General features: G+C 45.5%; 1 protein-coding gene across 1 annotated transcript in view; it reads right to left on the bottom strand.

The window, feature by feature from the left end:
- The window catches only part of LOC117360999 (TBC1 domain family member 10B-like), a 161878-nt gene that overhangs the window by 34329 nt on the left and 103261 nt on the right, over nt 1-24288 (bottom strand). Inside the window, exons 3-6 of the mRNA XM_033945743.1 lie at nt 21817-21924; nt 21593-21699; nt 21278-21392; nt 21103-21168 (exon numbers count right to left, since the gene is read on the bottom strand). Of these exons, the coding sequence (XP_033801634.1) occupies nt 21103-21168; nt 21278-21392; nt 21593-21699; nt 21817-21924 (396 nt within the window). The remainder of the gene's footprint in view (nt 1-21102; nt 21169-21277; nt 21393-21592; nt 21700-21816; nt 21925-24288) is intronic.

The raw sequence follows: 24288 nt of genomic DNA, 5'->3' as shown, positions 1-24288 counted from the left end.
CCTTTTTACTGGCTAAAACTTCCAGCTCTCCCATTTTAGCCCTTAGGCTCCTAGCATTAGTGTATAGGCAATGTAAGTCCCGGTTGTTCGCCTTTCTTGCTGGTTTTCCTCGTGGTTTGGCACTCCTGGCGACCCCTTTGTGAGTTGCCAGTCCCCAAACCTTGGAAGAATGGGACCTATTCAAGGAGGAGTCGACCAGCAGGGATTGATGAGATAACTGAGAATTGTCAAACCCTTTGCGATGCACAGTCTTATATCTAGAGTCCAATTTCCCTGGAACAGCCGGTATGGAAAAGCACAGTTACTTACCGTAACAGGTGTTATCCAGGGACAGCAGGCAGATATTCTTGACTGATGGGTGACGGCACCGACGGAGCCCCGGTACGGACAATTTTAGAGTGATTGCACTCTAAGAACTTTAGAAAGTTCTAGCTAGGCCGCACCGCGCGTGCGCGAGTGCCCTCCCGCCCGACAGAGGCGCGCGGTCCCCAGTTAGGATAAGCCAGCTAAGAAGCCAACCCGGGGAGGTGGGAGGGACGCAAGAATATCTGCCTGCTGTCCCTGGATAACACCTGTTATGGTAAGTAACTGTGCTTTATCCCAGGACAAGCAGGCAGCATATTCTTGACTGATGGGTGACCTCCAAGCTAACAAAAAGAGGGATGGAGGGAAGGTTGGCCATTAGGAAAACAAATTTTGCAAAACAGATTGGCCGAAGTGTCCATCCCGTCTGGAGAATGCATCCAGACAATAATGAGATGTAAAAGTATGAACTGAGGACCAAGTAGCAGTCTTGCAGATTTCCTCAATAGGAGTGGAACGGAGGAAAGCTACAGACGCTGCCATAGCTCTAATTTTGTGGCCTGTGACAGAACCTTCCAGTGTCAGGCCGGACTGAGCATAACAAAAAGAAACGCAAGCAGCAAGCCAATTGGAAAGAGTGCGTTTAGATACAGGATGACCCAACTTGTTAGGATCAAATGACAAAAATAGTTGAGGAGATGATCTGTGAGGTTTGGTGCGATCAAGATAGTAAGCCAGAGCACGTTTACAATCCAAGGTATGCAAAGCCTGTTCACCTGGAGTAGAATGAGGCTTTGGGAAAAAAACAGGTAGTACGATGGATTGGTTAAGATGAAATTCAGACACAACCTTAGGAAGGAATTTGGGATGTGTGCGGAGGACGACCTTATCATGTTGAAAAACCGTGAAAGGTGGATCCGCCACCAGCGCATGAAGCTCACTGACCCTCCTGGCAGAAGTGAGAGCTATTAGAAAGACCACTTTCCAAGTGAGAAATTTAAAATGCGTTGAGGCCAACGGCTCGAAAGGAGGCTTCATCAACGCAGAAAGAACCACATTGAGATCCCAAACAACAGGAGGGGCTTTAAGAGGTGGCTTCACATTGAAAAGGCCCTTCATGAACCTTGAAACTAAGGGATGAGCTGAGAGGGGTTTCCCATGAATCGGCTCATGAAAAGCTGCAATGGCACTAAGGTGGACCCTTATCGAAGAGGATTTCAGACCAGAGTCAGATAAGGACAATAAATAGTCCAACACCAGTCCCACTGCTGTAGATATGGGATTGTGGTGATGTAACAGGCACCAGGAAGAAAAGCGAGACCACTTTTGTTGGTAACATTGAAGAGTGGACGGTTTCCTGGAGGCATCAATAATAGAACGGACAGGCTGAGACAGGAGAGCATGAGCTGAAGTCAGCCCGAGAGATACCAAGCTGTCAGGTGCAGAGACTGTAAGTTGGGATGAAGCAGTGTTTGCTGATGCTGTGTAAGCAGTGAAGGAAACAGAGGAAGAGGTATGGGTTCCCTGGAACTGAGCTGAAGTAGAAGGGAAAACCAATGCTGTCTGGGCCACCGTGGAGCGATGAGAATCATGGTGGCTTGTTCCCTCTTGAGCTTGAATAAGGTGCGCAGCATGAGCGGAAGAGGAGGGAATGCATAAAGGAAGAGATTGGTCCAATCTAGGAGAAATGCATCGGGTTCCAGACGGTGAGGAGAGTAAAGTCTGGAGCAAAACAGGGGCAGTTGATGGTTGTGGGGAGCTGCAAAAAGATCCACTTGAGGTGTGCCCCATTGAGAGAAAATGGACTGGAGAGTCGAAGGGTCGAGAGTCCATTCGTGAGGTTGAAGAATTCTGCTGAGATTGTCTGCTAAGCAATTCTGTTCCCCTTGAATGTAGACTGCCTTCAGGAATAAGTGACGAGCAGTCGCCCAGGTCCAAATCCTTTGAGCTTCCTGACATAAGGGACGGGATCCCGTCCCTCCCTGTTTGTTGATGTAGTACATTGCAACTTGGTTGTCTGTGCAAATGAGAAGAACTTGAGGAAAAAGGAGATGTTGGAAAGCTTTGAGGGCGTAAAACATCGCTCTGAGTTCCAGGAAATTGATGTGGTGTTTCTTTTCCTGGGTGGTCCAAAATCCCTGAGTTTGGAACTCGTTCAAGTGAGCTCCCCATGCATAGGGGGAGGAATCCGTGGTGATGACTAGTTGATGAGGAGGTAGATGGAACAGTAGACCTCTGGATAGATTTGATGATTTCAACCACCAAAGAAGCGACTGTCGAAGAGACGAGGTCACAGATATGTGTTGTGAACAAGGATCCGTCGCTTGTGACCACTGAGTCGCTAGGGTCCATTGAGGAGTACGCAAGTGGAGACGTGCGAAGGGAGTGACATGTACTGTGGAGGCCATGTGTCCCAAGAGCACCATCATGTGATTCGCAGAGATGGAAGGTTGCTGGAACACCTATTGACAGAGATGAAGGATGGTGTGAAGGCGGTTTGGAGGAAGAAAAGCCCTCATCTGAACCGTATCCAGAATGGCTCCAATGAATTGAAGTCGCTGAGTCGGAATGAGGTGCGACTTGGGTAGATTGATTTCGAACCCCAACAGTCGAAGGAAGTAAATGGTCTGATCCGTGGCTTTGTGAACGGACTGAGGAGAAGGAGCCTTGATGAGCCAGTCGTCCAGGTAAGGGAAGACTTGAAAGTTGTGGGAGCGGAGATAAGCTGCGACCACAATCAGGCATTTGGTGAATACCCTGGGCGAGGAGGCTAGGCCGAAGGGTAGCACCTTGTATTGGTAATGATGTTGATTGACAAGAAAGCGCAGATATTGTCTGGACATCAGATGAATTGGAATGTGAGTATACGCCTCCTTGAGATCGAGGGAACATAGCCAGTCTTCCTGAGAAAGAAGAGGATATAGGGTGGCAAGAGATAACATCTTGAACTTCTCCTTGACCAGACATTTGTTGAGATCCCTGAGATCCAATATTGGTCTGAGATCTCCGGTCTTTTTGGGAACAAGAAAGTACCGGGAGTAAAATCCCAGGCCTTGCTGGTCCAAAGGAACCGGTTCGATGGCATTGAGAAGAAGGAGGGAGTGAACCTCCTGAGCGAGGAGGAGGGATTGAGCCTTGTTGGAAGCAGACTCTTTTGGCAGACTTAGAGGTGGAGGAGTCTGAAAATTTAGGGAGTAGCCGTGGGCGATGATAGCAAGTACCCACTGGTCGGAGGTGATTGCTTCCCATCGAGATAGAAAAACTTGAAGTCGACCTCCTATGGGCTGAGGTAGAGGACACGAGGGAGGAAGACTGGCAATGTCCTGGAGAAAGGAGTCAAAAGGGCTGTGTCGACTTAGGTTGAGTAGCCGGTTTGACAGCAGGCTGCTGTTGATGACGAGCCTGTTGTTGCTGCTGACGCTGCCTGCGAGGTTGAGGAGGATGGGACTGCGCCGGTCGAGCAGAAAACCTCCTTTGATATGAAGGTTGTTGCCTGAAAGGACGAGGAGGAGGAGGTTTCTTCTTGTTTTTCAACAAGGTGTCCCACCTAGTTTCAAGGGCGGAGAGCTTTTGTGTGGTGGTATCCATGGACTCCCCAAACAGCTCATCCCCTAGGCAAGGAGCATTGGCAAGCCGGTCCTGATGGTTTACGTCCAGCTCTGAGGTCCGTAGCCATGCCAATCTTCTCATTGCTACAGAGATAGCAGTAGCACGAGACGTCAGTTCAAAAGTATCATAAATAGAACGGACCATAAACTTCCTGAGTTGCAGAAGACTAGAGGTACATTGCTGAAAAGCAGGAAGTTTACGGTCCGGAATATACTTTTGAAAAGAGGTTACCTGTTGAATGAGATGCTTCAGGTAAAACGAGAAGTGGAAAGCGTAATTACTTGAACGGTTGGCCAACATTGCATTTTGGTAAATACGCTTTCCAAATTTGTCCATGGCCTTTCCTTCCCTACCAGGAGGGACAGAGGCATACATACTGGCTCCTGTAGTCTTCTTTAGGGTTGACTCTACCAACAGGGATTCATGGGGAAGTTGGGGTTTGTCAAATCCAGGGATTGGAATCACTTTATATAGAGATTCTAGTTTTCTTGGGGCTCCTGGGATTGTCAAAGGAGTTTCCAGATTCTTATAAAAAGTTTCCCTCAAGATGTCATGGAGGGGTAACTTTAAAAACTCTTTAGGAGGTTGGTCAAAATCCAAGGCATCCAAAAATGCCTTGGATTTTTTAGAGTCAGACTCTAAAGGAATAGACAGGGTGTCTGACATCTCCTTTAGAAATTTTGTGAAGGAGGAGTGCTCTGGCTTAGCAGTAGTATCCTGCACCGATGGTTCCTCCTCATCAGATGTGTAATCCTCCTCGGTACCGAGGGGATCATCTGAATCGTCCCACAAGTCAGGGTCCCGTACCGATTGTAAACGGCCCTGGGAAAGTGGAGTCGATGTATCAGTATGTTTAGTCTTGCGTACCGATTTACCAGACCGAGTGGAGACGGTACCTGGAGAATGTAGTACGGTACGGGGTTCAGAGACCAGTACAGGTTCCGACACCGTAGGAGTAGCACGCCGTTTTGGTTCTGCTGACAGAACAGGTATGGACAAAGATTTTTGCGGTGCCGAAACAGTCGATGCCGATAACAGAGGCTGTTCGACAGACGGCACCGAAGGCTTAGTCGGTACCGACACTGGAAGGTTCGGAGACAATAGAGCCGGGAGCAACTGTTGTAGTTGCTGCTTAAGCTGGACCTGGAGGATAGAGGCAATGCGCTCATCCAACGTTGGTCCCGATGGCACCGGTACCGGTTTTTTCTTGCTCGGTACCTTCGGTGCCGCTCGACGCTCGGGTGAAGTCGATGCCGATGACGATGCAGAGACTTCAATGGGAGCGGAGCGTTTACGGGGCCGGCGCTCAGTCTGCAGGACTTGGCTCACTGCATGCTCGACTGGCGGGCCTAGAACAGTAGGGGAAGGCTTCTTAGCCGGCTTACCTACAGGAGTCGACACCGACGATGGATCTGGCAGTGCCGAGGTAGTCGGAATCGATTTGGAGGAAGTCGTCGACGTCGATACCGGTGCAACTTCCATAGCGATACCGAAAAGGATCCACTGCTGAATTTGTCGATTTTTTAAAGTTCTTTTTTGTAAAGAACTACAGCGGGTGCAGGTTTCAGCCCTATGGTCCGGACCCAGACACTGGAGACACCACTTGTGTGGGTCGGAAAGGGAGATAGGGCGCGCACACCGCTGACACTTTTTGAAACCCGGTGATGGGGGCATGAAGGGAAATACCGCTGTAGCAAAATCGAAGCCCGAGGCTTCGATGGTGCCAACAGGCCCCGCCGGGTCAGATTCGACAAAAAAAATGAAAAATAATAATTTTTTTTTTTTTTTTTTTACACAAAGGGTAAAAAAGAAGGAAAGAAATAAAATATGAAGAAAAAATATACGCGCGAGCGGGAAGGCAAGTGAAATAGAAAAAAACTTCCAACAGCCGTTGGAAACACGCGTCTTCTTAGCTCCGCGGAATTAAGAAAACTGGGGACCGCGCGCCTCTGTCGGGCGGGAGGGCACTCGCGCACGCGCGGTGCGGCCTAGCTAGAACTTTCTAAAGTTCTTAGAGTGCAATCACTCTAAAATTGTCCGTACCGGGGCTCCGTCGGTGCCGTCACCCATCAGTCAAGAATATGCTGCCTGCTTGTCCTGGGATAAAAGGTGTTTCCATGCAACAACCAAAAGTCTGATTCAAAAGCTTATGAAGTGGAAGCTTAAGAGACTCTGCCGGAGGTTGAGGAAGATGCATGACTCCGAGATACTCCTTAGAATATTTGAGCCAGTATCCAATTGAATATCTAAGTGCACAGCCATCTGTCGCAGGAAAGACGAGAAAGATAGCTGATCTGCCAATGGTTTGCCTCGAGAAGAACTTGAGGACGTCGAGGCAGCCTGTGTCGAAGAAGCTTCAGCAGGGAAAAAGGCATCAAAGGAACCTGGTGACTTGGACGAAGCAATCGAGACCGAACATCCTCGAAGTCCGGCATCGGAGACCTCTGGTCGAGGTTGGAATAGATCGAGGCTTCGAGGAAGATGGTCTGTCATGAGAAGAAGAACTATGCCTTGAAGGATGTCTCGATGAAGGCCTTGAATGTCTGTGAGAATTGTGTCTGAAACCAGATCTCGAGGATCGAGGAGATTTCGCTTCGGAGACGTGGACAGCCGATGCCGATGTATGAATAGGACTAGAGGCTGTAGGTCGAAGCTCCAGAGGCTTGGTGGAGGAACCTCCATGCACTCTCAAAGACTCTGCTCCTTGTATAGAGTGTGAGGATTCTTGTCGAGGCACTCGCAAAGAATCTGCTCCTTGCTTTACATGCTTGGATGCCAGACCAGACACTCACAGAGACTCTTCTCTCTGCAAAGAGTGTGTAAGTTCAGACTGGAGCAAAGGAAACGGCTCGACCTCGCGGGAGTCTGCTGAATGCCCAGGCTGGATAAGAGGAAGCAGTTTGGGTTCCATGTTAGTAAGGAACTGAATAAACTGTTTCTCTAACATGGTCTGGAAAGAAGCCGGCAAGGATGGATCCGCGTCTGAAACCAGACCACCTGCTTTGGCTGGAGGTTCCTTCCAGGTAGTGTGAGTGTGCTTCGACTTGGGATTCTTAGACACTTTAATCACCACCGGCGGAACCGACTGCTGAGCTATCTGACCTGAGGAAACGGGAAGATACAGCAGATGACGTCGAAGCAAGAGCCGCTGCAAACGATGAAGGTCTGATGATGCTCGAGGTGGAAACAGTAGGCGCAGAAGGAGCCTCGGTGGAAGTCAAGGCCGAAGACGCCTTCGAAGTCGAGGGATCAGTAGGAGATTCCATCTCGAAGAGCTTGTCCACCAAAATGCAACGACGTTTGAAAGCACGAGGCTGAAGTGTTTGCCAAGGCAGGCACGACTTAGGATGATGTTTTAGCCCAAGGCACTTGAGGCAGCGTATGCGAGGGTTCGTAAGAGAGATCGCGCGCTGACACTTGCTACACCTCTTGAACCCCGTAGCAGGCCAGGACATAGACGGAAAAATAGCCGCCGCAAAATCGAAGCCCTCGGGCTGCGGCCAAGTGGCCTGTCCTGGAAAACGAACAGAAGAAAATTTTTTCTTTTAAAACTAAAATAAAAGAAATAAAATAAAACAGCGATTCGTGAGGAAAAAAAACACAAACTGCGGTTGAGAGAAGGCACAAAGTGAACGAAGTTAAACGCAGAGAGTCAAAGACGGACTTCTCGGCTCCGTGGAAAACTGAGAACTGAGGAGACGCACCCTGTGCTGGGCGCAAACGCGGTGCGGGCGCCTGGAAACTTCGAGTTTCTTCAAGCAGGTTTGCTTGCGAGGCGTCCGCATCCAGGCTCCATCGGTGACGTCACCCATATGTGAGAATACCTGCCTGCTTGTCCTGGGATAATAATAGTCGTGGCAAGGGTATATGAGCAAGCATCAGCCTTTGTTCGGGGGGGAGAATCCTCTCTCTCTCCATATGGGCCATTTAGCCCTGGAAGAGACGGGCCCCCATATACAAAATATTTTGTCAAATTGGTCATGAATAAACTTTGCAATGTAATCTTAATTCTAATTTGAACCTCAAGCTTAACTGAATATAAATTAAATAAAAATTATTTTGATGACATAACATGTCTGTGTATGAGTTACTAGCATGAAATACCCTGTATGTTGGGACGCGACACCAATCCCTGTACTCACCTAGCAGGTACAGAAGGTGATTAAAGATATAGAAGAATGCTATTTATTAATGGTATGGATGTTTAAACAAAACACTTATACTTTGTTGAATATTGATGTTCGCGATGTGAATCATGGAGCTTTTAATGACAATCTAATTGAGGTTCTGATGTCCCATAAAGTAGGATATTTAATTACTGGAGGGGATTTTAATTTGATCTTAGATCCCAGACTTGACAATTCTGCTGGTGAGGTCCATTATGCACAGCGTGAGCACCAAAGATTGGAAATTATTTTGGTCCAGTGGGGCCTGGTGGATTTGTGAAGACAATTTTATAAGAAAGAGATACCCTTTTCTCTCCTCTCCACCAGACATCCTCACATATTGATATGTAGCTGGGAGATATCACAATACTTCAGAAATTGAAGTCACTGACTACAGTATTCCTGCTTATACGTGGTCTGATCATACACTTTTGACATTAAATTATAAATGTTTAGATAATTCTTTTCCTCCCATGCCCTGCTACTATGATCAAACAACTTCAAACAATCCAAAATACAGCCTTGAGACTCATCTACTCATTGAGAAAATATGACCACATCACAGAAGCTTACATCAACTCACATTGGCTACCAATCCAAGAAAGAATACAATTCAAATTCTACTGCATGCTATTTAAATCCCTAAATGGATACAATCCTTCTTACCTGAACATCCGCCTCAACCAAGCATCCACACTCAGACACAGAAAAGCGCACTCCCCATTCATACCTCCTCCGATCAAAGAAGTAAAAAGATCAAAACTTCATGACGGCCTCCTAGCCACTCAAGCCGCAAAACTGGATACCCGGATCTCCAACCTGCTGATGACCACATCAGACTACAAGACATTCAGAAAAGAAATAAAAACTATACTTTTTAAGAAATTCCTAAATCAGCCCTAACTTCACGTACTATTAACAACGCCAAAATAGACAAAACATCTACCCTCACTACACCAGCAATAACAACTATGCTACCAATGTAACCTCCATTTACACACTTCCTGTAAACTGTATTTATCCTTACCTCGAAATTATCTATTTACCACTCTAATTTATCATCGGTTCCTCCATTGTAACCCCGTTTATAAATCTTTTGTAAGCCGCCTTGAACCGCAAGGTAATGGCGGAATAGAAATCCCTAATGTAATGTAATGTAATGTAAATTCAGGCTAGTGACAAACACTGGAAGTCTCAGGCTACATTACTGCAAGATCCAGCTAATGTAACGATTCTTGAGAAAAAATCCTGCAATATTTAGAAATTAATGATACACTGAAGAACACTCCTTTAATCTTATGGGAAGAATCAAAGGCTATATGTAGTGCATTGCCTGATATTATCTTTACAGTCATATATTAAAAAAACAATAACTGCTCAGGAAAAATTAGTTGCAGGCTGTTTGCACGGATATGCAGTAAGAGAAAAAACAGGGAAGAGGATCCCTTTCAGATAGAAGAAAAATGTAATGCGACTAAGTTACAGCTCCATAACATAGAATTGGCAGATAATAATGATAACTTCCAGAGGACATAGCAACATTATTTTGAGTTAGTTAGAACTGGGGAGCCTATTAAAGATTAGCAAAGAGCTCCCTACATACTTTGAATGAATTGTGGTCAGAGGACCAGATGCTATAATGGGAAGCTCCACGAGAGGAATATGGGCTATTAACACAGGATTCATCTAATATAATAAAACGGTAAGCCGCGCATGCGCACTTCCTATGCGTGCGTCCGTTTTCCATGAGCTGTAGCACACATAGGAAGTGCGCATGCGCGGCTTACATTAACGGGTGCTAGATTTCTCCCCGAACCAACGTCTCCCTTATCCTCCCCACCCGCCATCCCACCTTTCAAACTGTTACTTAAAGTCGGCGACAGCAACAGCAGCCAAGTCCCTCTGGTTGGGAGCGTTCACTCTACCCCTCTGACACGACTTCCTTTTTCATGCCTGACAATTTGAAGGTAGGATCGTGCAGGACGCTGGACCGAGGTGGTGGATTGAGAGCCAGAGACCGCTGCCGGCCGCTACCACCCCCTGCCCTCTCCGTCGCCTCTGCCGATTTCCTCTGCCGCGTCTCTGATGACATCATCGGAGACAGACGCGGCAGAGGACATCACCAGTAGAAGGCCGCGAAGCAGCGTGTTTAAAGTGCTGCCTACGCGGCTGGAGTCCCGAGGTTTGTCGGCGGTGGGAGGGTCAGGAGCAGACCAGATCGACAACGCCAGTAAAAGAAGGGGGAGGGGCCGAACGGAGCAGGGAAGATAAGGTAAGAAAAGGGAAAGGGGAAGTGGGGGAAAATGCTGCTACTCCTTCTACACAGAAAAGGGGGGGGATAGGAGGGAAATGCTGTTGCTGCTGCTGCATAGGGAAGTGGGATGGAAATGCTGCTGCACAGGGAAATGGGGAAAAATGACAGACAGACAGCGGGAGGGAGGGAGACAGAAAGAAAGAAAGACACAGGGCCAGGGAGAGGGACAGAAAGACAGACAGAGAAAGGGGGCCAGAGAGAGAGTCAGCGGGAGAGGGAAAGGGGGCTGCTTTGGGGGGAGGGGTATGCTTGGGGCAAACAGCTTTGCTCTGGGGGGGAGACAGAAGGGGCCATGGAGAGACAGGGAGGGAAAGGGGGCTGCTTTGGGGGGGAGGGGTGTGCTGGGGGCAGACAGAAGGGGCCATGGAGAGATAGGGAAAGGGGACAGACAGCTTTGCTATGGGGGGGAAGACAGAAGAGGGTCATGGAGAGACATTTTGGGGGGAGGTGGGTGCTGGGGGCAGACAGCTTTGCTCGGGGGGGGAGGGGGAGACAGAAGGATAGACAGCGGCCAAGGAGAGAGAGATAAAGAAACACAGACAGACAGACACATCTATTCTAGCACCCGTTAATGTAACGGGCTTAAAGACTAGTTTTGTAATATTCAGCTATATTCAGCTGATTTATAAGAAAGCAAAGGAAGAGTTAAGTCTACCTAAGATATATCTGGAGCAAAATGTTGGGTCAATCTCTCTTATAAAGGTACTCTTGTTGCAAACAAACTTGATTTTAAAATATACAGCAAATAGGGAGACTGATTTAGACTATGTGTCTTTTAAAATTAACTAAGGATATCTATATGAATATGAATGAAAACAGATACAAAATATTGTATAGATATTACCATACCCCAGAATGCTTGTTAAGTGGGTAGTAATTTATGCTAGAGGGAATGTGATAAACTGGGGGACATATATGGTGGATATGTGTGGTGACAAAATGCTTTTAGGGTAAATCTATCTATCTATCTATCATAATAAAACTCTAAGCGCACATGCATACTTCAAATGCCATGATCCCTGCCAGACATGTGCAGTACAGCATGCGACGTGTGCGGCGGTGGAGCCTGTGGGGTTTGTGGCGCGTGCAGCAATTTCCTCAAGCTTCCTCCAGCTGGAGCCTGCGGCGGTTTTGTGTGCAGCGGTTTCCCTATCTATACAACGAGCCTGCGTCGGACCCTGCCAGAGCTGCTTCATTTTTACAAGGTAGGTGGGAGAAGGGGGCTGGAGCTGGTAACTGGGACATTTTTTTTCTACAGGAGGCAAGATATTGTTTGCTTCATATGAAAAATCCCTTTGTTACTTCAGCTCAAAAAGAGATTAGGTTCTTACATTGCTAATATCTTTTCTAGTAGATAGGTGTGCCATTCTGGACAATAGGGTATTCTCCCCATGCTCACAAGTTGTGCACTCCTCTCCAGGTTTTCAACTCCACCTCCTTCTCCAGAGGGCTCTGCTGCCTCCTTCAGTTTGTACCAAAGCAGGCGATAGCCCTATATAGGAACAGATGAGGAGGAGTACGGGAAGACTCCTCAAACTACAAATCTTTTCTGCTCTGAAAGTATAACTAACATTTTAAACATTTTAATTGAACAATTGAACACTGAAATAACCATACCAATCATAGATTATTCTTCATACCCTTGAGGTTTGACTGACATCAAAATCTCAATTTTGACTTAAACTTTTTGATTGAGACAGTAGGCAGACGGAGAAATAGACGACAGGGTAGGGTTCCAGAATGACACACCTATCTATTAGAAAATATATTAATAAGGTAAGAACCTAATTTTTTTTGTGTGTGCAATTGGTGTGTCATTCTGGATAGTAGGGACATACAAAAACAATCCCAAAAATCTGTGCCTGCTTGTAAAATTGAAGACCCAAAGACAGTGTTCCTCTCATGCTTCCACATCCATTCTGTAGAACTTGAAGAATGTGCAGAGAGGACTAGGTTGCTGCCCTACAAATCTCTCTGGGCACAATCACCAAAACTTCCGCTCACAAAGAGTGCTTTCACTAGGATTGGTGATTGCTTGCCACAGGCAATATATGCTGACAAGATACCCATCCATATGCATCTTGAAAAGGTAGTCAGACGCCGGTCTACTGCATCTAGCCTGACTGGTGAGACCAAATAGATGATCTGAAAGTCAGAACTCATTGGTGACCTCTAGATAACACAGGAAGACTCTCTTTGTATCCAGCTCTCTCAGAATCCGGTCCTTTTTCTTTGACCCTGTAGTCTGGAATGTGAGTAATCTTACCTCATGAATGAAATGAAATGCCAAAACGAATTTCGGCAAAAAAAGATGGAACTGTGCGCAAGGACACTCCTGCCTCCATGATCCCAAGGAAGGGCTTTCCTTGCAAGACAGGGCTTGCAGCTCCAAGACTCATCTTGCTGACATAATGGCCATGAGGAAAATGGTTTTGACGGTAAGATCCAATAAGGACGACTCCTGAATAGGCTCATACAGAACCTTGCAAAACCATGTTAAGGTTACACAATAGAAATGGTTGTTTTACCGGTGATCTGAGCCTCAGTGCCTCCTTTATGAATCTGGCTATGCCTGGATGTGAAACCAGAGGAGCTTTATGTCCACAAGCTCTGAAGCATGAAAGGCCCGCCATTTAGACCCTGAGAGACACTAATGCAAGTCCTTTATCGAGACCTGCTTGGAGGAATGCTAGTACTACCAAGATTGGAAAACTAAATGGCTCCACCTTCTCCTTCCTGCACCAGTGTTGAAATATCTTCCATTCTTTAGTGTAAGCAGAGACCATTGTAGGCTTCTTGGCTCTGGGGAGAGTAGCAATGACTATCTCTGAGTACCCTTTGCACTCTAATGCCACACACTCAAGAACCATGTCATAAGACCAAAGCAATCCAGATCTTTTATGACCACTGGGCCCTGAAATAGATGATCAGGCTCACCTACAGTCTGAGACACTTGTCCCTCTGAAGACATACTAGATCCATGTACCACAGCCTGTGTGGCCAATCTAATGCTACGAGGACCACGATCCCTGGGTGGTTTGCTATTCTGTAAAGTATTCGCCCTATCATGGGTCATGGAGGAAACATATACAAGAGCTCACTTTGGCCATGGTTGAACTAGGGCATCTAGGCCTTTACTTCCAGGCTTGAATCTTTGACTGAAGAAATGGTCCACCTTTTTGTTTTTCACTGTAGCCATCAGATCAAAAGTTGGCTGACCCCATCGAAGAACGATGGACTAGAATGCTGCTGCAGATTACCTCAGCAGACCCAGAAGAATGGATGTTATCGGCCTGGACATTGTCCACTCCTGCTACATGTTCTGCAGAGATCACCTGTAGATGTAGCTCTGACCATCGGAACAATAAGTGGGCTTACAGGCTCAGCTGTGCACTCTTGGTACCTCCTTGGTGATTGACATACGTCACTGCTGTAGCATTATCCCTCGGACCGCCTTTCCTTCCAGACTCCTCCCTGGCTTCTGTAACACCAGTCGAATGGCTCAAAGCTACAGTCTGTTAATAGACCACTTTCTCTGGGAGGCCAACCACTGCCCCTATATTGGGAATCCATTGCAATAGACTCCACAACCAAACAAGTTGGCATTTGTTGTAAGAATCACCCACGAAATCATCCTGAGGGGCTTGCCTCACAATAACAACTATGGACGGAGTTACCAACTAATATTGCAGCGGGATTCCAGAGTCCATGGGAGAGTCATTTGAAGGGAGTCTGTCTGTGGAGACCACAGAGACTACAGTGCATTCTGGAGAAGGCACCTGTGAGCTTTTGCTTATGAGACCACATCTATAGTGGCCACTATGGAGCCCAACACTTGAAGATAATGCCACACAGGCGAGGCTAGCTTGGCCATCAGTCCCCGTTGTCTGTGTGTCTCTGGAAGATAAACCCAACCTTCTGCCATATTGAATAGCACTCCCAGATATTCCAGGGATTGGGATGGAGCCAGTTGACTCTTAAAAATTCACTATCCAGATGGTGGCTGCGACCTCAGACCCTTTTCATGGGCATCGCTTCCTGGGAGGTAGTCACTACCAATGCCAGTCTCCAAGGCTGGGGAGCCCACTGCAAATCAGCGTCCACTTCAGGTGTATTGGACGCCCTCACAGAAGAAATGGTCGATCAACAGATTGGAGCAGTGGCGTACCTAGCATATGTGACACCCGGGGCCCATCATTTTTTTGACACCCCCCCATCTATATGGAAAAATATGATTTTTAGTAACAATCCACATATCGCACAACAAGAGTGTACCTAGGAAAAGGCAGCATCTTAAACACTGCAGTGAGCACTAGAACACCAACACATACATTGTAAAACTAAACAAGCCAGATCCTGCATAGTCAATTGATCCTGTACAGTCGATGCTATCAGAAAGCCATGTCCCTTTCATACACACAGACAGATACACCCTCACCCAATATGGAATAATCACAAACTAAAAATTAAACTGAACTGCCAAGAAACCAGACTCTGCATACAATGCAACACCACAACACTACATGTCCTCTAATATAAAGACAGTATATGTAAATTTGAAAAAACTGATACATAACAATCACCACTTTACAAATTAACAAATAAAAATAAAACAAATGAGAAATAAGAAAATACCATTTTATTGGACTAATCCCCGTAAGCTCGGTCCCCATCCACCTGATTCCATCCACACAAGCCTTGAATTATTTTATATTGAACTTATTATATTAAAATATAAAAAGAAACAATATTCTGTACAATTGTCAATTTATAAATCAGTGTCTTTCCCCACTCTCTTTTCCCCATTTCCCTTCAGCGTCTTCAGCCCACTCTCTCTCCACTTTCCTTCAGCGCACGCACATAAAAATAAGCAAGTAAATTTATATCATTTACATTCTATTCATTCATAGAAATTAAAGTCTAAATAATGCCAGTCACTTAACAAAACATGATTTTACAAAAATAATTCCCTGCACAGTCAAGCCTGCAAGGATTACTAGATGTCTTTCAGCAGCTCCCCTCCCTCCCTCCCTCCCCCTTACCTTCGTGGCCAAGTCAAAATGATCTACCAACAATAAAATTTTAAAAACACAAAGCACACTGTACGCAGAGAAAATGTTAATTATCATTTATATTCTGCGGGTTTTCAAAGAGGTCAAGGCAGATGACTTTATGCAATGTCACCTCAGTAACAACTATACAAAAATAGACAAATATACCCCCTCTCTTTTTACTAAACCGCGATAGCGGTTTTTAGCGCAGGGAGCTGCGCTGAATGCCCCACGCTGTTCTCGACGCTCATAGGCTCCCTGCACTATAAACTGCTATTGCAGTTTAGTAAAAGGGGGCCATAGTGCAAAATATAGACAGCAAATATAAATTCTCAAAACGGACACATTTTGATCACTAAATTGAAAATAAAATCATTTTTCCTACTTTTTCCTTCCGCGGGGAAGAGAAGCAGGGATGGAGAACTCGGCGCCGGTCTGTTCCCGATGGCGGCAGCCTATTCCCCGGTGGGTGGCCAGCTGTGCACCTCCTTGAGGCGTGCACCCGGGGCGGACGCCCCCCCCTTGGTACGCCACTGGACTGGAGCTGTGCACCATTCGATTTGTTCTGGTGAGGACTACAGAAGACTCTGGAGGATCAAGCAGTCAGTCTTCTCCAACAATGTGGCAGTGATGCATGTGTTGATTGCCAGGGAGGTACTAGGAGTGCATCTCTGGCTCTAGAAGTTCATCTGCTCTTCCACTGTGCGTCATATCCAGGCACTATCAGCAGCACATGTAGCGGGAGTCCTCAATGTTCAAATATACTTCCTCAACAGACAGACCTTGGATCTGGGCGAGTGAATGCTGTCCTTGGTGGTGTACTTCAAGCCATTGTTCAGCGCTGGAGTCATCCTCACTTCTACCTAATGGCAATGGCGTAGAACAAGATGACAGACCAATTCTTCAGTCGAAGATTCAAGCCTGGAAGTGAGGGTCTAAACCAGGGGTGCCCAATAGGTCGATCGCAATCGACCGGTAGCTCGCCAAGGCAAAGTGAGTCGATCATCGAGGACTCACTTTGCCTTGGCGATCTATCGGGCCGATCAATCTTCCTCTTCCCGACGTCAATTCTGCCGTCGGAGAGGAAGTTCGGGCCAGCCAATCGCTGCTTGGCTGGGCAGAACTTCCTTTCCGACGGCAGAATTGACGTCGGGGAGAGGAAGATTGATCGGCCCGAAGCAGAGAGAGCATGGGGCGGCGTCGGCTTTGGGGCCTGTTATCCATTGGTGGTGTTTGGGTCCTGTTCCCCGATGGCAGCGGCAGTGGCTTGGGGAAGGGCAGGGAGAAAGAAAGAAAGGGGGCAGGCAGGGACACAGAAGGAAAGAAGAGAAACAGAAAAAAAGAAAGGGGGCATGAAGAGAGAAAGAAAGGTCAGGGAGAGAGGAAGAAAAAGTTGGGGGAGGGAATGAGGTGTGGAGGAGAGGCAGCATACAGGCTGAAAGAAAGATTGGATGCACAGTCAGAAGAAGAAAGTGCAACCAGAGACTCATGAAATCACCAGACAATGTAGGAAAAATGATTTTATTTTAAATTTAGTGATCAAAATGTGTCTGAATTTATATCTGCTGTCTATATTTTACAGTATGGTCCCCTTTTACTAAACCGCAATAGTGGTTTTTAGCGCAGGGAGCCTATGAGCGTCGAGAGCAGCGCTGAGCATTCAGCGCAGCTCCCTGCGCTAAAAACTGCTATTGTGGTTTAGTAAAAAGGGAGGAGGTGGGTATTTGTCTATTTTTATATGGTTGTTACTGAGGTGACAGTGCATAGAGTCATCTGCTTTGACCTCTTTCAAAAACCCCCGGAATAGGAATGATAATTAACAATTCTATGCGTACAGTGTGCGTTGTGTTTTTTTAAAATTGTATTGTTGGTAGATCATTTTGACTTGGTCATTTTAAAAGTAGCTCGCGAGTCAAAAAAGTGTGAGCACCCCTGGTCTAAACCCTATAGTCCGGCAGTGGCCTCAGTGGCCTGTTGTATGTTTTTCCTCCCTGGCCTATGATAGGCCGAGTTATTTGGTGGATCATGGCCTATCAGGGCAGTGTCATTCTGGTCTCATAAGCTGTGGTATGCATATCTGATACGTCTTCACAAAAGGCGTGGCTTCCAGTTTCAGGTCCATCTGGACCTCCTGTCACAGGGTCCAGTCTGCCTAGAGGATCCAAATCACTTTGCTCTTACTGCATGGCTATTGAGCGTGCAGCGCTAGAACAAAAAGGCTATTCTGATGTGGTCATTGTGACTCTTCTCAGGTCTTAGATGTTGACTTCGGTCTCTGCTTATGCTAAGGCATGGAAGACTTCCAACATTGGTGCAACCATGGCAGTGTGGAACTGTATTCGGCTTAGAAACATAGAAACATAGAAGATGACGGCAGAAAAGGGCTATAGCCCATCTAGTCTGCCCACTTTAACAACCCCACCCCCTGAATTTACCCCCCTAGAGATACCACGTGTGTATCCCCTCTACATTTTATTACCTCCCTAGAGATCCCACATGTGTATCCCATTTCCTTTTAAAATCAGGTACGCTGCTGGCCTGAATCACCTGAAGCGGAAGTTCATTCCAACGATCGACCACTCTTTCGGTGAAGAAGAACTTCCTGGTGTCACCATGAAATTTCCCACCCCTGATTTTCAGCGGATGTCCTCTTGTGGCCGAGGGACCTTTAAAAAAGAAGATATCATCCTCCACCTCAATTCGGCCGGTGATATATTTAAACGTCTCTATCATGTCTCCTCTCTCTCTACGTTCTTCGAGTGAGTATAGCTGCAATTTATTCGGTATAAATGGTACTTGCTTTCCTCCAAGAGGGTCTGGACAAAGGCTTGACTGTGGCTTCACTTCAGGTCCAGGTAGCTGGACTCTCTTTTTTTGGAGATTGGGACTGTACACCTACTCTTGTGTCTCATCCAGACATTGCCAGATTTCTGAAGGGTGCTCTTCGTATTAGATCACCGATCAAGTTGCTTTTCTCTTCGTGGGACCTTAACGTGGTCCTATCCGGCCTCAATAAGGCTCCGTTCGAGCCTCTGAAAGGCGCATTTCTCTTGAACTTGACACTTAAGGCGGTCTTTCTGGTTGCAATCACTTCTTCGAGACGTGTCTTGGAACTTCAAACTTTCTCTTGTAGAGAGCCCTATGCACTGTTTCTTCTTTTCAGTCAAAGGCAGTTTTGGCTTTTCCTATTAATCAGGAGGTGTGTTTGCATGTTTTTCCACCTGCGGGGTCTGAAAACAGGACAGCGTTTTGAATAAGCTGAACATCCGCTGGGTTCTCCTTCACTATTTCACTCCTTCACAAACAAGTTTAGACTCTCAGACCATTTGTTTGTGCTGACTTATTCCTCCACACTTAAGAAACAAGCTGTGACATTTGTCTTCCGCTTCATTGCGCGAGACAAGTGCTGTTTTTGAATCTTTGAGCCCACCGCATGATTGTTTTTCCACGTATCATTGTTGGTCCCCTGAGGCAGGGGCGAAACGTGCGCGTCGGGACCTGCAAGCTAACAGATAAGTTTGCTGAGTCTTTTATCAAGTTATTAGACGTTCACAACAAAAGATTTTTCACATGATATAATATGTTGTCTACTCTCCACATGCGATGATTGGGCAGTGAGGCGGCTGGTTCTGGGGTCATCTCCAGCACCCCCCTCCATAATTCTGAGCATAATAATTTGTGTAGACTCATCTATATCATCTGCACAACTTACTTATAAGCACAACAATTGAGTGATTTCTGCATTTCAACACATGTCTCTTTATCGCTCATTTTTGTGAATTGTTTCAAGCACTACCCCTTATTTATATTTGACTTATTCCTCCAAGCAAGGCGCTCCTATGTCCATGGCCACAATCTCCAGATGGATCCATAAGGCCATTTCGTCAGCCTACATTATTTCTGGGAAACAGTCTCCTGTTTCTGTAAAGGCACATTCGGATAGGATTGTGGCTTTTTCTTGAGCTGGAGCTGGGCAATCTCCCCTTCAGAGCAGCTATCTGGGCCAATCTACATACCTTGGCCAAGTTTTATGGATTGGATGTGGTAGCATGACAGGACTCTGTCTCTGGGTCCTCAGTTGAGAGGTCTGGCGAAGTCAGTCCGCCCTAGATTTCTGGGATTGCTTTGTTATGTCCCGCTTGTCTAGAATGACTCACCTTTTGCACTGGAAAGAGAGATTATGTCAAGTAGATAGGCTTTAACTGAGGTCTTTTTCCTCCACCTGTTTTGTCTGCTGGTTTTTGCTTTAAGTTTCTGCTACCTCCCAGTCTCCAGAAGAGAGTGAACTTTAGATATTTAGTACTCAGTAGATAGGTGAGTCATTCTAGACCACTGCCCTGTCCTTACTGTGCCTGCCTGCTGTCTCATTCTGTTTATGCATCTCCAGGTTGATTCATGGAAGCCAGTCAGCCCTATGGACCTTGAAGATATCTGTATAATATGTTTGAGTTCATAAAGGGGTACTATCTGGGCTCCTTTGATGCTTTGTTGGCTGTTTCAGTGTTTGTGTTTATTTGTTACTTTATTTTAGCAGAACTATTAATTCTTGGGAAAATTCCCATGAGTGTCACCTACTGTTGATGAAGCTCTTTATGCTTGGGTACTAATTGCAGGTGGCAGCAGAGCTCCCTATGAAGTAGTGGTGAGTCAGAAAAAAATCCGGAGTGTATTCCTTCTGCAGATAGCTCGCGGCCATTGGGAGAGAACCCGCTTGTCTAGAATGACTTACCTATTTAGTGGAAAAGATATTATCAAGGTAAGGACATACACCTTCCCATCTCACTCTATCATCCTCCCACCTGTAGATCCAGCATCTGCTCTTCCCTTCTTTCTGGGTCATTTTCTCTCTCCCGACTTATGTGTCCAGCATCCATCCATCTCCCCTCCCTTGCAGGACCCTCCCCCCTCTGGTCCCCTCCCAAAACCTGTCCTCCCTCCCTCCGCATGGGTCTGGCCTCCTGGACCCTTCTCACTTACCGAAGCAGCAGTGGCAGATGGTCAGCAGAGGTAGCGCTGAAAACAGACTGTTCAAGGCCAGTCCCGTCAGGGCCTTTTCTCTACCTTGTCAGAAGTGACGCATCAGAGGAAAGGTCCTGCTGGGGCTGGCTGCAAGCAGCCTGTTTTCAGCACTGACCGGCTGCCCCTGCTGCTTCAGTTAAGGGAGGGAGGGAGGGATGGAGGGGGAATTTCTGGCTCAGAACTGCTGCTTCTGCTGGTGCTTCGGGGCTGGAGGGAGGGAGGGGGCTCACAGCTCAGGACTGCTGCCGCTGCTGCTTTGGGAGCAAATTTTGTTTTGCTGGTGTTTTTTTGCCGGTTGCTTGAGTACTGGTTAATTGGGATTCTACTGTACAAGATAAATGAATAGCAAGCAACAAACAACAACTAACAAATACCAAAACATTATCTTAGCCGATCCTCAGAAGTGCGACACCAAAAGTATTTAAACACAATCGAAATCTTCCTATATTAAAATCTCATTACTATTTGTTGGGGCCTTCTTCCAATGATTTAAAAATTACCACTGGGATAGGATAGGATGCTGGGCTTAATGGACCATTGGTCTAAGTATGGCATTTTTTAATGTTCTTATAGCCAATAATTGGTTATATCAACACAAGGTCCTATACTGTAGATTTCTTATTCAAGTGATAGTACTCACCAGTCCAGCACTATAGTACCCAGGGAGGTATTTTTCACAGATCTGCACCAGGCACCAGAAAGCTTGCTATAGAGATAGTCAGACAAGAGAAAAATCAGAGTAGGGAGACACATTGGTGGAGTGCTAACAGCAGAGCACTTAGACACACCTGCTAAAATATACAAGGAATTCTTACCTCAGCAGGCATGTGCATTAGCAGAACAGCAGCTACTGGAGCCTGGGCCTGGCAGTAACCCTCATCTGGACGGTATATAGTATATGCTTTCAGAATTCGGTACAGGTCCTGCTGTCTGCAAAAAAGAAGAAACAAATGTCCATAAGATATATAAAACAGTAACTGAAGGAGGAAACTGTAAAACGAGGCAAAAGGAAGAAAAAAATACAGAAAAAAAATTGTTATATCATGTGTAAACACTAGTGCCTGAAGAAAATAAATCAAGGGTGCTAAACAGCACAAGCTAAACTAAACTGTAACCTTGCATGTTCTTACCCATGTCCTCCTCTGGCTGCAAACATCTCATGAAAAGGGAACTGTCGATGAAGGTCTTTTTCTATCACATCCAGCCATTTAGGTTCCCCAGGACAGCGCTCCAGCTCCTGCATGAGAAACATGCTTTTTTTTTTGCAAGGGAGACAACCATATTTTCCTGCCTCTATCTCCATCCATAGAGTAATACTATCACCATAAACTTCAAAATATTTTAAATTTATTACCTCAAACTTGCCCGGATTCTTCTCAAGGAGCTCCTTGCTGTTAGATAGTAACTGCCATGCCTTTGCACGCAAAGAAGAAGGAATCCCCTTCCGACACCGCAGCTTCACCTAGAAGAGAAAGAGCACTTGCACATTAAAGTTCAAAAATCAATCCTAGACAGGTGGACCCATGAATTTAAGTTTGCCAAATAAGGGGAAATTGGTCTTAAGTTAATTTTTTCCCCTTTAGTCCTACCAGACCAATTCAGATGTTGCCCATCAACCAGCAGATGGAGACAAAGACTTTACCCTATAAGGACACCTTGTAGCCTTAGATCTTCAATATTTTGAAAAACAGCAGAGATTAGATGTTGTCCTTTCAACTATATTATAGAATTAAAAAAGAATGCATTCCAAATATTAAACTTTGAAAATATGAAAAGAAACATACAGATTGAAAAAAGTAACAGTAGCAGGAGACCTACAAACATTAGCTCTTAAAAAACTGAAATAGCTATTGGGAAGATCTCTGCATAGCATGGTAGGACCAAAGGAAAGAAAATTAACAAGACAAATCAATTTCTTCTTCCTCAGTGTCCTTACCAGATTAGTTTAGAATCTTGGGATGTAGAAAAGCAATCCTTAAGAAGAATTAGACTGATATTTTTACCCTAAGAACTACATTTCCACTTGCAAACTTACATCGATTCCATAGCACTTTGCAAACACAAGTAGCGACGATCACGTTGCTGCTTTGCAAATTTCCTGTGCCATTTGTGATTCTGTCCAAGAAGTTGTCAAACCTCTGGTGGAAGGTGTTCTCAACCTTTGAAGAGAGTCCAGTGCTTTTGACTTAGTGAATCACAATCTTTTAATATCACTGATGAACGAGAATAATATTGTGGGCAATGTTTTCCATTGATTTAAAAGTTTTTTGACTCTTGGATAATATAAAGTTAAATTCCAGGGCCTTTGTCAAATATCTAGAGTAAAATGTGGGATTCCTCGAGGATCACCACCATCTTCAACTTTGTTTAAAATTCTTATGAGCACTTTAGGTTAAAAAAATGTTTAATATATTGTGAGCAAAGAACAGCAGCACAAATATAAAATTAAATTAATAATTAATGTGCAGGAGACCTGTGTGTGTATTGTGAGCATACATGTGGCCAATTAAGGGTCCCTTTTACAAAGGCGCGGTAGCACATCTCCCATGGCAAATACACTGAAGCCCATTCAGTTCCTATGGGCTTTGGTGCATTTGTTGCAGGAGAAGCACTACTGCAGCTTTGTAAAAGGGGCCCTAAATAAGCCATAGTACTCAATACAATGCTAGGCAACCTGCTCCAAAATTATAAATGTGAGCTACAACATAATACTTAATTTGTGTAGCAATTATATGCTCCTTGTTGTCCACAAAGAAAGATTAGGCTCTTACCACAATAATAATCTTTCTTGTAAAGAGGCACATCAGTCTGGAAGTAGTGGGTAGTTACCCTCAAACTGCGAGTTTCTTTGTAGAAGGCATCAATCATTTTCTTAGGCTCTGCCTCCCTCCTCAGTGGGCTGTGCTGTAGCCCCTCAGTTTGTACTAAAGCAATCTAATACCACTGTTAACAAAAAATTCACAGAAGGAAGGGGTATGGGGAATCTCCCTGATATAATAAATTCTGTTCTGTAAGAACCTATATGCAAGCACGAATTCAATTCAAATTCTACTGTCTATTATTCAAAGCATTAAACGGCTCCGCCCCCCCCTATCTAAACAACCGCCTAAACCAGATCCTCACCTCAAGACAAAGAAGAACTCCGAACCCTTTTGCCTTTCCTCCACTCAAGGGCACTCAGCGCAAAAAGATGTTTGATAACCTTCTGGCGACGCAAACAGCAAAACTTAACCACTCCATCTCCAACCTGTTGACGGCAACGGGTAACTTCAAAACTTTTCGAAAAGAAATCAAAACCTACTTTTCAAAAAATTTATCCAGATATCTTAACCCAACCCTTACTCCTCCTCCTAGATAAATTCTCCCCCAAAACCTCCACTTAAATAATCTCTTCCTCTCCAAAACACCAACCAAGTATTCAGATCCCTGAAATGTTACGTAATCTTATTTGTACTCTAACTGTAATTTATTTGTTATATCACACAGTAACGTACAGTCAATTTAATATCCAATTTGCAAGTTCTTCCAGAATTAATCCAGGTACCTCTCTTCCCTTGTAACCAAAAAAACCCCCAAAAAACCCCAAAACTGTTGTAACTTCACTGGAAATGTCCAGTTAGCTCTTTTGTAATCCGCCTTGAACTGCAAGGTATAGGCGGAATAGAAGTCCCTAATGTAATGTAATGTAAACTTGAATAAAACCCATAAATTACAAGGTGGAATAATCAAGCCACCTACCTAAGTGCAACCTGCACCTTCAGTAATGGATTTCATAAGAACTCAGATCAGCCTCTGGACAAGGCAGATATATCTCTTCACTAGCAAA

The sequence above is a fragment of the Geotrypetes seraphini genome, chromosome 5, assembly GCF_902459505.1.
Source record: "Geotrypetes seraphini chromosome 5, aGeoSer1.1, whole genome shotgun sequence".
Classification (NCBI taxonomy): domain Eukaryota; kingdom Metazoa; phylum Chordata; class Amphibia; order Gymnophiona; family Dermophiidae; genus Geotrypetes; species Geotrypetes seraphini.
This window is presented reverse-complemented; position numbering and strand designations above follow the sequence as displayed.